Source organism: Stegodyphus dumicola, chromosome 1, assembly GCF_044657685.1.
Source record: "Stegodyphus dumicola isolate Sdum_Otavi_A_Nest chromosome 1, ASM4465768v1".
NCBI lineage: Eukaryota > Metazoa > Arthropoda > Arachnida > Araneae > Eresidae > Stegodyphus > Stegodyphus dumicola.
In genome coordinates, this window is record NC_140768.1 from 25,839,803 (window position 1) to 25,857,873 (window position 18,071).

Sequence of the window (18,071 nt, forward strand, 5' to 3'; positions counted from 1 at the left end):
TAATATCTGTACAGTATTAGATTAGTTTCTAATTTTCTTATTCTGATTTAAAAAGCCCGAGTACAGGCTTTTCTGTAAGCCCGGCTTGACCTCAGGGATAATTCGCTGCATAGTTCATCACGTTCCTCGATATTTTATTACAGACGAAGTTGTTAGGAACATTATAGTTCCTGAAAACAATTATATCAACAAATGATGAGTGGTTTCTATAAAATCTAAAGATACTCCGGGATATATCGCAGAAGTAATAATTAGCCTAATGAATGAACTAAATTTAGACGTCAAAAACGCAAATGTTAATGAGTTTCTCGAATCACATTCAGATCATGTGTCAAATAAATTCTTAGTTGAGAAACACGAATTAATTGAAATACTCAACATAAGTGAGAAAGTAGAAGCTGATAAAAACATCAGAACTTTGTCTTTGTGCATCTTGACCAGCCTCTGATATCGAAGAGCGTGATGCCAGTAGAGAACGTACTATCTCAAGTGCTTAAGGCGATTATAATGATACTGCATGTTTTAGAGCTAAAAGATAAATGTGATGTCTGACTAACTTTTAACAATTAAAAAAAATCTGAAAGGTTTCAGATTTTAACGGTTGCCCAGAAGGGTTTGTTAAAACTTTATTACTCTCTCTCTGGGGCCACAGTCTACTTAGTCTACTGTTGCATTCACTTTTGTTAACCTACTTGTTTTGCCTTTTTAGCTTCTTTATTAAGCATAATATTCTTCGCGTTTACGCTTCTTCACACTTCGATACACATTTTCCATTACTCGCTTTCCAATTTTTTAATTTATTTATAAAAAATTCATTAAAGTTTTACCATATATGAAATAGATAATAAAACCAATTTGAAATTCAAAATTTGAGTTTCTAGGTGCACTTGTTGGGATAAAAGAATTCTAAATTTGATGGCTCTCGCTACGATCGTTTATTCATATTGCGAAAAACATTCAAAAACTCCTGCAGATTTTCATTATTTAATTTCTTTAAAAATAATACAGGGCGATAATATTTGGTGGCAACAATTTGAAAAGTGATACAACTGCTTAGAGTGATTCAACGCAAAAAAATTCGTTCCGACCCTAATATCCCATTTGGGCTAACGCTCCTTTTGGACTTAGAAAAAAACCTGAAGACACTTAAACACGCGTCATTAATTTAAATATGTATACTGATAAATATGTATTTTTAAAATGAAAATTTTTATGTTTTAATTTAATCCCTCTGTTTCTGAATATTCAGCATTCTTCGCACATATTTTTAAAAACGAATCATCTGCGAACGTCGAAGGCGATCTGTACTTACTTGGAAAACTTAACTTTCGTGTGACTGGAATTATTGAAGTTCTCTGTTTATTCCAGAGAATCATATTATCTTTAAATATGCTTCGAAATAGTGCATTAATTTTACATGTTTCCAAATATCTCGGTACATGCTTTCTTACGAATAAAACTCCCAGAATAATTCACTTGAAACGTGACACCTAAAACTTAGAGAATTATAACAGTTTGATTTCTTCGCATACATCTAGATTTACTTATATCCTGCTTCTCATGAAGAAATGACGAGAAAATGCATCTCAAGAATGTTAAAAAGTCACTTGAAATTCTTTCCGGCAACTTGAGTTTGGAAACTCGAATTTTAAAACTCCACTTAACTTTCTAGAATAATGTTTCCTTCCAGAACACTTTCTAGCAGTCTTAAGGGTAAATATTCAGGTATTTTGTAATTTGGTTTGTGTGCAGCGGAAACTTTCCCAGAACTCAGAATGTGACTTCTAAGCCACAGAATTGGTGTCTGGAAGATACTGAGGCCATTGGTATCTGTCTGTATGTCGTCTTTGTCTGCGGATTACCTAAGCTAAGCCTCTTTCTTTGAGGTTTTCTTTTTAACTCCTCTTTACTTCTTTCCACCGTACCTAAACGTATATCTTCTTATGATTACAGTTCCTATCTAGACTAAGTTGATTACACTTTTTTATCCTTAGATCGGCCTCTTTTTTCTCCTGTGCAGTTAAATAAAGAATAAAATGTTAAGGATGTTTCGTAACATTCAACCTAAAATTATTCATGTGAAAATCATATTTAATATATCTCTGTTATTATCATTACTACCATCCAAAGTACAGATAAAAAGCTACATAGGTTACTATTAATATGGTGCAGCATGTAGACAAATGCAATGAGCTAGAGGAATGTCATTTCTAATGTACGCTGCAGGTAACGTATGCCACATTAATGAACACACTTACTGTTTGTATGACGTATATATATATATATATATATATATACTCGTGTGATTATATACATATATATATGTAAGAAAAATAAATAATATGTAAAAGATCAAATTAGAAACATAAATTAATTTTCCTTCTCAATTCTAAAAATAGTAACCTCTAATTGCACTGCGTCGTTTCGAGACTAATCCATGTCATGTCGTTCTTACGTAATTCTGATGATGTAAATGCAACTGAATCACCAACAGCCAATAGTAATTTTATAGCAATATTAACTATCCAATCAAAATGCATTTAGGAAAAAAAAAAAAAAAACTAACTCAGTCTAAACTAATATTTCACCTTAAACATAACGCACTTGTTTTCAACGCTTTGGCCTAGCTGGACGGCTGTCTGTCTGCTCCTTCTGTCTTATTGAAGATTTATCTAAAATGTAACCTTGTTGGAAAAGGCACAATGAATGTGTTAATTTGACTGTGTCCGTAACATAAATAAATAAATGAAGATTTAATCTGCCTTCGCCTCCAATTTCCTCTTCATTATGGATCAACACTTCTACGCCATCGAAATTCCTGCTGGTCATTCCCTTCCGAGTTGGTTTTTATCGCATATACACACATATATACACTCACGCAATTACAGATATATATATATAGATGCTCGATTGCAAAATTAAGAGAATTTTGAAATTACGTTCATTTTTAGGCGAAGGTGGCCACAGAAGTTCATTTAAGGCCTAGTGTCTTCTGAAGTCTCTGAAAACAGTTTCAGGGTACTGGATCCATACCGAAAAGACCTGGACAAGGACGGATAAGATCGCAACGAAAAGTGAGGATCGTTGTTTTACACTTTCAGATCGGCTACACAAGACTGTTAGAACTTCATATCTCCCAAGTTAGCTGTATATAACCACTGGAACTCGAAATTCATGGTGTACAATAGTTCGAAGTCTTTATGAGATACGGTCGTATACCAGAAGACCTGTTGTTTGAATCCCGCTCATCGCAGCACACAAGAAAGTGCATTTAGCGTGATTCAGACAATATGCGGCTTGGACTAGACTTCTGTGGAAACACCGTGGATTTCACAGGTAGTCGATATTCAACCCGACCACTGATTCTCGGTTTCTGTGCACCTGGAAAGAGCCTGGAACACGATAACGTCCCTCAATCATCGAGAAGAATCATTAAGGCGGTGGAGGCGTAATGATTTGGTCAGGAATTATCTTGGACGCAGCACATTCCTGCATGTCTTCGGCAGAGGCTTTCTGACTGCTATGTAGTGCAGAGAGTAGGACATAGATTCCTATGTTCGAATTTTCAAGGACGCAGTTGGTCCTGGGTTTCTGTTAATGGACGACAACGCTCATCTACATAGGGCTGAAATGGTTGACGATTATCTGGAAAGTGAGGATACTCACCAACGGATCGGCAGTCAGATGTCCTGATTTTAACACTGTAGTATGTCTGAGACGTTTTTGGGAGAGCAATTGTATCTCGTTATCGCCTCCCGAAAACCAACCTGGATTTAAAGACTGCTTTGCTGTATGTGTTTAGTCGACTGCCATAGAAACTGCTCAATGTTCTCCTGTGCAGTATCTCGTCACGCTACGTAGCATGTGTGGCTGTGAAAGGGTACTATAGTCCATATTAGATTCATTTTTAATGTGATATCACAAAGTGGATTTCTATCCCTTCGTTATGAGTCTTACTGATAATCATGAGTATATAAAATGACTTTTAAATGGTACACCTTATTCCCTGTTAAAAGAATATAGTAAAGTTAAATGAAATTCCAACTTATAGGTCCACTTTTAAATTCCAGTTTAAATTATTCAGTAAAAAGAAACCATTACGAGAAACCAGAGCAGGTAACAGACAGAAAATTAATTCTTTTTCGACAATAGGTACAGTAAAGTTAAACGATAATATTAATACTTACTTTCTTACTGAAAATTTCACCAAAAATTTCAATATGTTGTTGCATACTTGTAAGCACAAATTCTTAATGATACTTATAAAATTTGTTAAGCAACATTTTACCGGATACAATATTATCAAAGACCTTGTTATAGATATTTGCAATTTTAAATTCTCTACCAATAACAAGTACTATAAATATTACTGCAAAATCAACTTCTTACATCCACACTATGACAATATTCAGTTCAACAAGATTTTCAGAAAATGCCAACAACAATATCCAGCTGCTAAAGTACGAGGTTTCAAGTATCAAAAAACTGTTAGCAAATTGCTAATTAACTGCCGTGATATAGCTTCTACAGCTTATTGACACTGAAAAGAGCTTCAATACAGAGATTACGTAAACGAATTTCATAAACATGTTGTTAAGGGAAATTTAACCGTAGTTTAAAACCAGCCTTTAGGAAATTTAATGGAAAAAGGCACCAAATTTAGACCAGTACTGAAAATTGGCAAAAATCACAGTTTTAATAGTTTCGAAAAAAATCTTGAAGAGTTCATAGTTAAAACTATTTACAAATTAAATATTCCAAATTTTACCTTTATGACTCAGAAACATGAAGTGTTATAAGAATTGAAGCAAAGAATTTGAAGGATTGAATTTAACAGCAATTTACCATGGAATTTTCTCAATCCTCTATTGAAAGATTTGAAACAAAAATTCGTAATAACCAAAATTGACAAAGCTAGCAATAATTTCAGCATTATTTAAAAAAATTTTATGTCTCACTGATTGCTACTGATTTAAATAATGTCATTATTTACAAACTTACCAATATACAAGAAAATGTCATTGCTAAAAAGCTAAAAGCAATTCATAAGAAACTGCAAGTTTCAGAACCATTTAACTACAACAGATTAGCAAATCTATATGCCCTTCTTAAATTCCATAAATCACCACTCAAATTTAGATTTATAGCAAATGGTACAAATAATTATAAAGAGAATATAGATTACATATTTGCAATTAAACTTAAAATAATCTGTGTTTTAATTCATCAACTAGTTAACAAACAGCACAACTAGAGTTGGATGATTTATAGTAATGTTCCAGTTCCCAACAAATTTAAAAGTTTAGAAATCATGAACATTAACTGCTATGACATTGAAAACCTTTATACTTCTCTACCATTAGAATACGTTTTTACTAGTTTAATGCAACTTCCACAACTTTTTCCTGACATGCTTAAGATCCTTTGAAATGGAACATGGAATACTTATCTGAATTGTGCATCATTTAATAATGAATATAAATCCCAACTAAGTTTGAATCAGAATGAATTGAAGTTATTTGCAAATACATTTAGATACACTGATGATATTATAACTTTCAATAATAATTCTGTTTTTGAACAATTCAAAATTTACCCAAATAGTTTAACTCTTAATAAAACTAATGCTAATCAAGGTACTTTTGAATACCTAGACCTACTCATCACACACAGCAAATCACTAACACAGCACATTTTAAATTATATGAATTTAAAATTTGCTGAAAAATGATTAAATTATATGATAAAAATAGGAATTTCCAGTTTAATACTATGAAAGTAATTAATTGAAACTCTAATATCTCTAGAAAAATAGCAGGTAATTCTTTTTATAGCCAAATAATCAGAATAAAAAATATATATACTGAAATAGAAGATTTAAAGGAAGAAATAATAAAGCTAATTAATGTTCAATTTAATAACCAAGTCTTAGAAAAATGTATTAATGCATATATTAAAAAGGCAGGAATTAAATTTTCTTTATAATGTTTTTGACTCTTTATGGTATGATAACATTACCTTAAATCTTAATTGGAGGGTAATGGAAGAGAGCTGATCTTGTAAATATTTATTACAAACATTTATAAAAATGTATATAATTAATACTGGATTCTTTCCTTTTACTAATGAAGGGCCAACTCTTTTCAAAAGTCTCAATTATAGCCTGAAATTGAGTGAAGATTTTTATCTTTTTCTAATTTTCCTTTCTTTTTGGGCAGTTTTGATTAAACATGTTGAAATTTAGTTTTAATAAATTAAGGCATTTACAATAGAGTTCTTACTTTAATTAAAAACATTTTAAAAATATTTTTTAAAAATTAAAATTAATTTTATTTCAAAAAGATTTTCGATTTTTTACAATCCTTAATGTTTTCCAATCCTTAATAATCTGTAATAATTTTTTCACATTACGTTACAGTTAGCATTTTTACAATTTTTACACATTTCTACAATACTTCACAGTTAATAAAAAACATTTCTGCAACAGAACGCACATTTTAAATTACTAAACGTTTACAGAATAGGTTTTTAAAATAAGATATAACAGATAGCAGTTTAACACTCAACTTTGCCTTATATTAGCTCCCTCTATTTATAAAGTTAGAAGTAACACACTACTTAACATCACTTAGTTTGGTATGCTGTTCCACTCCCCAAATACAAATATAGTTGGTAAGTTAATTTAAAACTTACGTTTTATTTGCAATTTTAGTATTATTTTAGTGTTATTTATGTAATTTTTATAAATAGGATCTAGTTTCTATTTGCATAATTCGTGTCGGGAAGTTCCTAAATTACTTTGGTTTACTAAAAAATTTGGTTTTCTACTCTTAATTGACTTTAATTGTTCTAATCTTTACTTTCTAATTTCTCTAAATTTCACTTGTTTAACTTTCTGTTTAGTAATTCACAACATTTGGTTCTACTTCTGTTTTTGAATTTTGCTTTTACCCTTGCCTACCTGGATGACGAAACACGAATAGAATAATTGAAGAGTTTGGAGGCAACTTTCCCTTGATAAGTGTGTCTCCTTCCTCTTCAACAATTATTATTGGAATTATATATTATACATTTATTATATATTCATAGATTTTGATACTTGCACTTGATTTACAATTGCTCTCAGAATTTAAATGATATTGTAGATTAGTTCGCAGCAATACTTAATCATTTATAATTCAATTTCTTTTAAAATTTAATTACCGTATATACCCGCGTATACGTCGATACCGCGTATACGTCGATACCGCGTATACGTCGATACCGCGTATAAGTCGACCCCCCACTTTGACATAAAAAATTCGCAGAAAATAAGAAACCCGCGTATAAGTGGACCCCCCCTTCCCACTTCCGAAATCGATCGAGAAACTTCGAAAAAATTTTTTTAAGTACTACATTTATTCAAAATCTTCTGAGAAAAAAAAAGTAAATATACGATAAAAAATACCTTGGTAAATAAACAAAATCAAATTCCTTCAACGTCCGATTCATGGTCAGATTCGCCAAACATTTCATAGAACGCAGAATAATTGGGGAAAAATGATCGTATGTACCTTCTAGAATTTGTCCCGGAAAAGATTCGCGTACGTAAAATCTATCTGCATTTTCCCTTTTTAAAAGTTAAAAGAAATATTCAAAACTGTTCAGTTATTACGTGGGCTATTTTTTTAAATTTTGATGTGTACGCCTTATTTTTTTTTTTTCCTTTGAGAACATACAGACTCCCCGTGCACCACATATGTACAACACGGGGCTTACAGAAGTAAGTTATCTAGAACATTAAAGGTTACATATTCGTATTGTTTGTATGATTTTATGATTATTAATGAATTACTTTAGAATTTTGTCTTTTGCTGACTATTTTAGTCGGTTCCATCAGGATAATCATTAGTGAATATATATGAGAACAGATTTCTTAAATATAGGAGACAGGTTTTATTAGCGACCGCTTGGCAGTTTCAATACTATTTTCGTCCAGCTTCTAAATTCACTTGAATCGTCTTTAACGTTTCCTAGTCGTGCTTACTCGCGTGAGTAGAAGGCCTGAGCCAAAATTTTACAAGCACAATTTGAATTTTGAACATTATATTTATTCTATTTATCCCGCGAACAGAAAAGCTTTATGTTATTGTACGAACTGTGTAAAATGCTCGGCTGATGATCTAATAAAAAAGTTCGTTTAAAATCTTCCCCTAAAAAGGGGTTAACTTATTGAAAGATTGAAACAAAGAGATAAGTTGTATGTCTGTTTTTACAACACGAAAAAACATCACATTACGTGAAATTTGATTGATATATTTTTAATCCGTTCAAATTTTAGGTTCTTAGGTTAAGTGCAATTAATTTGATTGGTATATTTTTAATCCATAAAATATATTCCTTTTCTATTATTCGTTCAAATGACATATGTTAAAATATTTCATTTTATTTGTTACGAAAACGATACGCAAAATACATTTGAAAATTTTCGTAAAATATAATGAATAGACTTATAAATAAAATATCAAAAAAATAACTTTGTTAATAAATAAACCACAACAATTTTTAATTAGCATTTTGTTAATTTTGATAAACACACTGATCATCAAAGTTAAACTTTATGCTAAGTTTATGTTGCAACCAATGCCCAATACTGTAATTATCTATGTTAATTAAATACAACTGAAGACAAAATCGCACTTCTGCGCGTATGTTAGCGCGTATGTATAAAATCGTATGTTAACAACGAAAATATGCGAAATCGGCGATTGGCAATGTACGCATGTTGGAATTCTAGTCTGTGAAAGTGAATGCGGTTTCTAAGAGTGATCAGTGTAGCCATGGCTCAAAAGCATCATTTTAGAGACAGAACGTCAAAAGTGGCAAATAATTGGCAGAATCAAGGAAGGTCAAACACAAATGAAGGTCACCCACAATTTGAATATCTGTCAAAGTTTCAGGAATTCGGAGCCGTTTTTTAAGTACTGAATCAGTTGACAGACAGACTGCTCAACAGCTGGTGACCAAGACCAGCAGTTGTATCAGAAGACAGTTTCCTGTGGTTGTCGGCTCGATGAAACCTCGAAGCGACTACAATAGATTTGGTCTTAGGCCTTCAGGCTGGCACAGAAACTCGAATCAGCTTTCTGCTGCTGCACGTAGGCTTCACGAGGGTTGACTGTATGCAAGAAAACCAATGATTTGTGTCAATCTCCAGCTTCCAGAACTTAGCTGAAGTCATCTAAGTTCTGGCCCACCCAGAACTGCACCAGTTCAGCACCACCCCAGTTCAGCACCCACCCCAGTTCTGCCCCACCCAGAACTGAACCAGTTCAGCACCACCCAGAACTGGTGCCGTTGTGATGTTCAATGGAGCCAAGACGAATTTGCGAGAGTATTGCTTACTGACAAGTCCACTCTGAAGTGATTCTATACGTGTTTTAATCTGGAGAGAGGAAGGAACGAGCAATTTGCCCCCTCTTGTGCGTGAAGTATAACGTTTTTGATATGGTTTGGGGAGAAATCATAACAAATGGAAGCACCGAGTTATATATTTTTCAAGGAAGTTCTTTACCTGATCGGATATATGTGAACGAGTTTACTGGAGCTCCAAGGTAGATTGTTTAGGAGTGCCGCTGACTCAGAGTTTTTGCTAATGGATCACAATGACCGACTTCATCGAACATATGTTTTATCAGAATACTTGCAAACAGAAGATATCACTCGAATGGAATGACCACTTGGACTTGAACCCTAGTGAGTATGTGTGGAATGCCTTAGGGCGTAGGAATTTCAGTCTGCAACCCTCCCCGGAGCAGTTTCTTCCCTCCCCGGAGTCTTTAAGAGCTGAGAAGAGCAATTTTAGAAAACTTGCATAAAAACTGTGAAACCAATGTGTGAAGTTTGCACATCTCTACGGTGATCATACACCATATTAAAGAAAAAAAAATATTTTCACGAGAGATAACTTAATTTTTCTATCATTATCCAGTTTCCAAAAATTTGGTTTTAATTTCAATATTTTGCAGAAAATCGACTGCCAAACATTGTAAATTTTGTTAACTAATGTTTTCGTACAAATTTATATTGATAACTTTAGTGTTAGTTACGTTTTATTTCTGTCAATTTCCTGTAATTTTGACGACTAGTATAAATAAAACCCATATTTGGCTCCAAATGCTAATAATCTAGACAAAATAATACCTCCTTATTCAGCGCTGAGATTTAAGTCAATAAAAGTCTATCCTTAGAAAATGCAAGCATTAATTAATATCAGACAAGCTACTTAACAGACAGCTGACACTTGGTAAAACTTTTGTAATTATTATCCCTCAAGATCTTTTGAAGACATTTAAGGAGTTTCGGTGTAGGTAGGTGACTGTCTAATTATTCTTTAGGCAGAGAGATGACTTAAAAGAGCTAAATTAAGCGAAACTGCCAAAATATGTTTTCCTTTGGAAACTGAACTCTTATGCCACATGTCATTTATACAGATCACTTGTCCAAAATAAATTATTAAAAAAGAATTCCTATATAACTCACATAACAAAATTTATCAATAACTCTGATGCACGAGACGAAAACCACTGTATGTTTTTATGCATAGCAACACTCAGTTTGTTTATGTGTTAATTTCAGTGAAAATGATAATTCGTTAAAACAGAATTATGACGTATAATTTACGAAAATAAAGTATTAGTAGTTCATCTTAATAACTAATAGTTAAAGGCTGTACAGAGCATTTGCGGTAGCATCTCAACGGCTTGACTTTAACTATCGGGAAATACACTTCAAAGCCAAAGACTGGAAATCTTATCTTAGAACAGCAAGCTTAGTAATGTGGCCTTTAACAGGAGGAACACGCTCTGTTATAGTTTCAAAACATCACTTATGTACACGCGAATTGATTTGCCTTCTGGAGGGAAAACGGAAGGAGAAAAGTGACAGTAGAGCTTCATAAAATAACTGGTTAAACAAATTACATAAACTTTACAAATTTAAAAAAAAAAAAAAAAAAAAAGAAATTGTTTTTTATACAATAAATTTTGCATATCAATATCCTCTTTGCCAGAATAACGTAAATATTATGATGCAAGTGCAGCATTCCGAATAATAATGTTTTATATTGAAAAAAAAAATATAATCCTTTGATTACCGCTTGCTTCAAACCGTTAACGTTTGAAATTTTACGGCTGTGAACATTATGCTTAAAGTCCTAGAAAAAAAAACCTAAAAAAAGAAATCAGGAAACATTCTGGGAAAGGAATCAAGGATTAATTTCCAACGCCCCGTTTTTTCTAATCCAGCGGTGTGAATACCCTCATGAACACAAGGAGAGAATGTAATTTATTTATGAGCATAATGTGAATAATAGCCTGCACTAAGTCTACATCTGCCACATATAATCGATTATATCCCGAATCTAGATCATGGAATAATCATTGTTTCGTAGCAGATCCAAATGATTTTCATCAGTTTTATATGTATATGCGACATTATGTTTGCAAAAGCTGTTAAACTCGGGAAATTTATCCTATTTCACATTGAGGGCACACCAGTGGCGAAGTGATAAAATCGCTGAATCTATGGTTTTATTCATGTGTAACGTGTAACGTGTTATACGAGCAAGTTTTCCTTAGAAAGTTCTTCACGAAGGCATTCCTTCCCTTAGGCAATTAGCCTTGAGTACTTCGCCATAATTAAGCCAGTAAACAAGTCGATTTCACAATGCTTTAATAAATGTTCCATATGATTCTTATATAACACTCATGGCTCCCGTACATTCGGAAGTCGAAAAGTCTTCAATTTTAATAGTGATGTTAAATTTTGCAAAAGGAAACCTTAACTAACCAATCATAATAAAATGAAAGTATAACATTGTTAGAATTCATATTGCAATTTATGTACTTCGTCTAAGGTAGCTTATAATGTTTTTATTTACAGTAAGCATTTCATGCAAAAGAAAGCTGTTCTTTCTTTTTTGGAAATTTTACATTACGGCAATGGCAATTTCTCTATCAACAGTTTCATTAAAATTACATATATTTAATTAAATAAGTTGACAGATATAATACTTTATGAGTACACAGATATAATACTTTATGAGGGAGGTAGAAATGGTATTTAATTTATATAATGAAATCAGAATTTTACTATATAAATTAAATACATCAGCATGAATGAAGTGTTTCTCACATGAAGCAACACAAAAATTGAAACAAGAATGGGAGTTCTTGGGAAAAAATAAGAGAAAATGTGCATATGTCAAGTAGAGACAGGAGTTAAAAAAATATGTTCATTTTGCTGCAATATTATATACATCTGCAAATAGCTCACATAATTGTTATTTCATTTAATCTAGGTACTTTAAACTATTTACATAAGAGAAATAATTAGGAAAAAAAATGAATATAAATTGCCAGCAATTTTTCTCTAGAACAAGATGACTAAGAATATATCAAATTATAGATTTTATTATTATGTATACTATTTTTTGTATTCCACGTTTCTATTTTAGCTTTCTATAAAACGTATATTTTAAATTTTATAGTTTTGCTTCCTTATATTCCAGACAGTCTCTTGAAAACATCTTGCTTATTTTTGGGTACAACATCTCCATATATTGTAACAATAATATAAAGCAATTACTATCAATGCTGCAAAGAAATGAGCAATAACAAATGATTATATCTATGGAATATGCTACTAGGTTACAAATAAAATGGCTAATTTGTTTCATTTCTCGGTAGGGATCAAGTATATGTAGTATTACTCTCAGTATTTAAAAACTATATTTTGATTAATATTGAACAGAATGCTTCTGTTTTACTTTCTATTGTTAAATAAATGAGAACGATAAAAACGGTATAAAATAATATACAAAACTCTTTACTAAGGGAAAAATACACCAAAAATTAAGGCAATTTAAAAATTAAAACATTATCATACACATTAATCTATCAAAAGAGGAAGTTTCTCTAATAAGAAGAAATTCCAAGTTATGAAAAGTTGCTTATTTCGGAACGACGGAAAAATTCGTTTTCTATGAAATATACAAAAAGAAGAAAATGAGTGAAGTAAAACCACTGATAGCAGAATATGTTCCAGTATCTGGGAATCGTCTTTAGTCCAAACACTACTCAATTTAACTGTACATAAGCTGGAATTATGAATATTCTTAAATCATCCTTTAAAAATAAATTGTTAAATCTCAAAAAGCTCTTAATCGTCTGTCTCCCATTAACTCCTATTGAACAATATAATCAAAAACATCGTTCTTCCCGTTTTTGCTTTATGCTTGAAAGCTTGATCTTGTTTTAAATCCTGGTTTATTTCAGATTATCAAATTGATTTTTTTTCCCTCCAAGTTAAACTGCTTAAGAATAGAGATGAGTTGTTAACAATATTTTGCTGTTAATTATAATATGGGTTATTTCTACTTCTCTTTTCTTTCTTTTCCTAAATTTTGTCGAATTGCCCTTAATTTTCATTTACCGTTGACGTGGTCCTCGGTATTACTTGGGTTAATCAGAAGCCTGTTGTAATTGCTATTAAAAATGTGCACAGAAGAAGCTGATTTTCATGTGCTAATTAAGTTTTGCAAAATTTCAAAGTGCCGAAATATATCATTTTCTATATCTATGGGCAGAAACATATCATTTTTCAAAATATATATACCTGATATCTAAAAACATAAAACATATACAGTCTATTACTCTAAAACAGCTACTCTAACGCTAATGCCTTTCCGACCCTCTTAAATTTCTGATCGTAAAGAGCATCATAGTCACCGCACGGCACTTAGCTTCCCCACCTCATTTGAGGTTGTGGGCTTCATTTGTGCGTCCTCCCGCGTTAAGCAGAAATAATATTAAAACAAAATTAAGGGATTCGATTGGACTATCAGCCGCAGCTGTCATTACCATGGTTACGAGGCAAGCTGAAAGGAAGTAAAAGAACATGAAGCTCCTATTCTGAAGCAGTAGACTATATTTCGATAAGGTTTTTAGTCGAAAATGAATGCCAAGTCATAAATTTTGCTATAATATTTCCTGTAATAGAATCAGATATTGGAAATTCGAAGAATTTTCTACCCTTCTAGCAAATGCAATTTAAGCATCCAACCGAGGTATTAAAAAGTATATTTCCTTATACTCCAGTTAGTTCTTACTTTATAGATAAATCTTGGTATAAAAAATAACAAAAGATTCAAGAAATATTTATTTTATTCCCAAAGCACAAAGGGGAATTAGGAAAGAACTAATGCATGTACAAATTAGAAAAGAGGAAAAAAGCTTGCAAATATTGAAATTTTGAATTTATTCATTGTAGAACGAACGCTAAATATAAATGAACATATGTTCGAATAACAATAAATTTGCAGAAGGACTAACATATAGTTCTAGGTAGTTATTAATGTTTTCATGTATATATGTTCTATGAATTTAATATCCTCCTGCTTTTAAGCATTTAAACTCTGAATCATGTAGTAAGCAGATATAATACTTTTCCAGACATCCGTAAAAACTTAATTTCACAAAATAATTTTTATTCAGAATGAGTTATTTTATTCTAAGTGTACTAATCTTCTAAGCATCAAAATTTCACCATTGGGGACTTTTAGACACTAAAGAACGTTTTCGCACCTAATTAAAAAAAATTGGATTCTTTGCAATAAATGCTATTATAAAGAATTAAATTAGTATATAATTTACACATAATTTCATTTGACTCTTAATTCAGTGTAAATTATATTTATTTTATGACATTGTAATTAAATTTAATTATCTGAGACAATGTTAAGATTTTATAGCCTTTTCTTTTCCAACACAATATGAATTTCAGTTGCATTTTACATATTAAAAATTATAAGAAATCGTTTCAAGAATGAATATATGTATAAAACCACTCGCAAATTAGTGGTGCCTGACTTATCCCCTTAGGTTTCCAACTGTTGCAAAAATATGCAATCAGGATATTTGATGCTAATGAAAATACGCTGTAGACTTTTATATGATATTATTACAAATAAGGAAACAGAAGATGAAAATAGCAGTAACTAAAGATAAATATCAATGAATAACAGATGAGTTTTGGTCATACTTCTTACCTCATACAATTTTACCAAGAAAATGAGAAAGGATGATATTTAATTTTTTTATGATTTTCGGAAGTACATTTTAGTTACATACTGGGTGGTGATTGAAAAAGAAACTTATAATATATGGCCTATCCTCACAACCAATGGAAATGATTTATGATATATGGCCAACCCTTAGCGGCCTATCCTCACAACCAATAGAAATGAAATTTCAGATATATGTATTTGAAGGTATACGCTCTAGATCTGATGATTTAAAGCAATACAGCTCTCGCGGTTAGGGCTAAAATGAAAAACTTTTCCAAGTTTTCGAATGGTAATACCAACTTCCTGTCATCAGAGTAATACCTGTTATCAGAGTCTTGAAATACCATAAACGGAGTTGGAATGATGTACTTATGACGAAAATTGCCGGAATAAATCATTTGTAAAGAAGAACATTGAAAAAAGGATCATTGACAACACAAGAGAGCAGAGAGAAATAATTCTTTACTTGAATTACAAGTTTTTACCATGCCAACCTTCGCAGACGATAACGCATTGTATGTGGAATATTATTGACAACAATGACGAATGTAACATCGTAAGAAGAATCTGTATAACTTCACAGATTATGGCAATTCATTTCTAACAAATCTCGTAGATTTGATGTGTATATCTTAGATTTCAGATAAACCTACGACCAGAAACCCATCAGAGTGAGATCGAGGCATTGCGGTGGCTAAGAAAATGTAATATTACGGGAGATGACACTAGTTTGAAACGTTGTACACGTTGAATATCTGTTATTCCAAATAGAAAGCTTTTTTAACCTCTCCTCTCTTGTACTGCTATAGGTCCTTTTTGAATGCTCTTCTTTGTTATTGTTTTATACCAACAATTTTCGGCATACATGTATCGCTGCAACGCCTTTTATAGTTTTTCAACGTAATGATCAATCTGTGCAGGAAAAAGGTTAAAGTTGCCATTCAAAATGTTTTTGTACCGTTCGAAATGTTTGTAACCGTGGGAGCTCTATTATTTTAAATTATCACAATCTCAAACGCTTACCTTTAAATAAAAATATCTTAAAATCCCTTTCGATTTATTAAGAGGATAAACAGCTAGAGATTTATACATCGGGGATACGTTTTATGCCCACCTTTGTATATCACACTGTTAGCAGTAAATTTTACACTGCTATCATTTACGCTTATAAAATATTTATTCAGATAACTAAGAATGTTGAAAGCAAATCAGCACATGGTATATCATACAGAATATTCAAGTACGCATGCGGAAAAGAAAAATAACAATCGGTGACACTCACCAGGACGTAGACGGCGAACGGCATAACGACGGCAGCCACAAGTAGATCAGCAAATGCAAGGCTGACGATGAAATAATTGGTAACCGTCTGCAAACTTTTCTCTCGATAAACACTTAATATCACAAGAATATTACCAACCACAGCGACAAGAGGCAGCGGGATAAGTAGCAAAGCCCAGAAAACTTTCTCTGTTGGTGAATAAGATGCATGGTAATCAGTGATGTTGGAAATGTTGGTGGATATAATGCTCAAGTTGAAATCTTCCGAAAATTGAAGAGTCTGGTCGAGATGGATATTGGATGAATTGAAAGAGTCAAGTAGTAGAGAATTATCAATAATGTTCACTGCCATGGTTATTTCAAATTCTAATATTTGGCTAGAAAATACTTAGATCAAGACGATGTTAAATGTTCTAAAATTTTCTGAAACTCTGAGATAGAAATTCTCATCATATAGCATCCTGAAATATTTATTTTTTGAATAGTATTGAACTATAAAAAATCGTAATTAATTAGTCTCATTTTGTTGATAACTTTTCGAACACTAAACAACTTCACAAAATTTACTGTACTTTACATTTCCCCTGAGAAAGAAAGGAATAAGGGAATATCCATTAATTTAAGAAATATATTTAGGGAATAACTGTTTCATAGCATCTTGACCGTTAAGTAATTGTTGATAATTTCATACACGTTTCTGGAGCATCAAACGTCTCTCCATTGCATGAATTTTGTTTGCTTCAGTTATTGATGTTCTGAAAATGGCAATAAAATATTATTTTGATCACGTGATTTACATTTCTGAGTATTATAGCAGTTTCCGGAGCTAAAAGACACTAACAAATATGACATACTTGCAGTTTTAATTAGAACTATAATTCCTGAGCAATATATCATTATTCGTGATTTCTTCTTTACTTTCACATGTTGACAGTTACAGTAAGACAAAAGATTCAATATAAGAATTCTAGAGAAATGTTAAATGTGATTTCCTCCTCAAATCTTATGATACATTCAATACATGTCATGGCATGAAACTTTCGTGCGCATTTTACCAAATTTATAAACAAAGCAGAGGCTTCAAATTTCTTGCAGTATGCTGTATTAGTTTTCTCAAAATACACATCATCATTTTTGTTCATGTTCCATTCGAAATTCCATTACTGGGATCCATTTACCTGCAAAAATATAAGCACATTTAGAAAGAGAAGTCCATAAATTATATTAGCATAACAAATGCATTGAAACATAACATTGATTTAACTGAATAAACATGAAATGAATCGCTTGTGGAATATTAAATGGATGAATTATGGTTTCAAATGCCTCTGATGATTAATCTTTCGCAACGGCATATTTGCGGTTGACATATGATCTGATGGAGATTTAATATGCGGCTTCCGCTCAACAGTTTTCTGAGAGATTTATTATCATAAGCTGATATCAAATGAATTCAGCTATGAATAACTATATGCTTAATTGGGCATACTATTGATCTTCTTAAAATATCCTTGATTAGCAGCTGAAACTTCATTACAGATAGTTCCCCCAGAGGAGTATCTGAAATGGCGTTACATATGGTGAGCGTAATTTGGCATAGCTACAGTTTTTAACCAAACACGAATTATCTGAAATATTTATACTGCAATCACAACGCTTTAAAGTGACTAGATGTTTCCAACGT

The 18,071-nt window shown here is 31.9% G+C and overlaps 1 protein-coding gene across 3 annotated transcripts in view; it reads right to left on the minus strand.

Annotated features, from left to right (window-relative positions):
- The window catches only part of LOC118185305 (dopamine D2-like receptor), an 865,565-nt gene that overhangs the window by 337,176 nt on the left and 510,318 nt on the right, over window positions 1–18,071 (minus strand). For all 3 annotated transcript variants that reach the window (XM_085813823.1, XM_085813831.1, XM_085813828.1), the window contains one exon: window positions 16,389–17,565. In XM_085813823.1, the coding sequence (XP_085669949.1) occupies window positions 16,389–16,739 (351 nt within the window). In that variant the 5' untranslated portion in view covers window positions 16,740–17,565. The remainder of the gene's footprint in view (window positions 1–16,388; window positions 17,566–18,071) is intronic.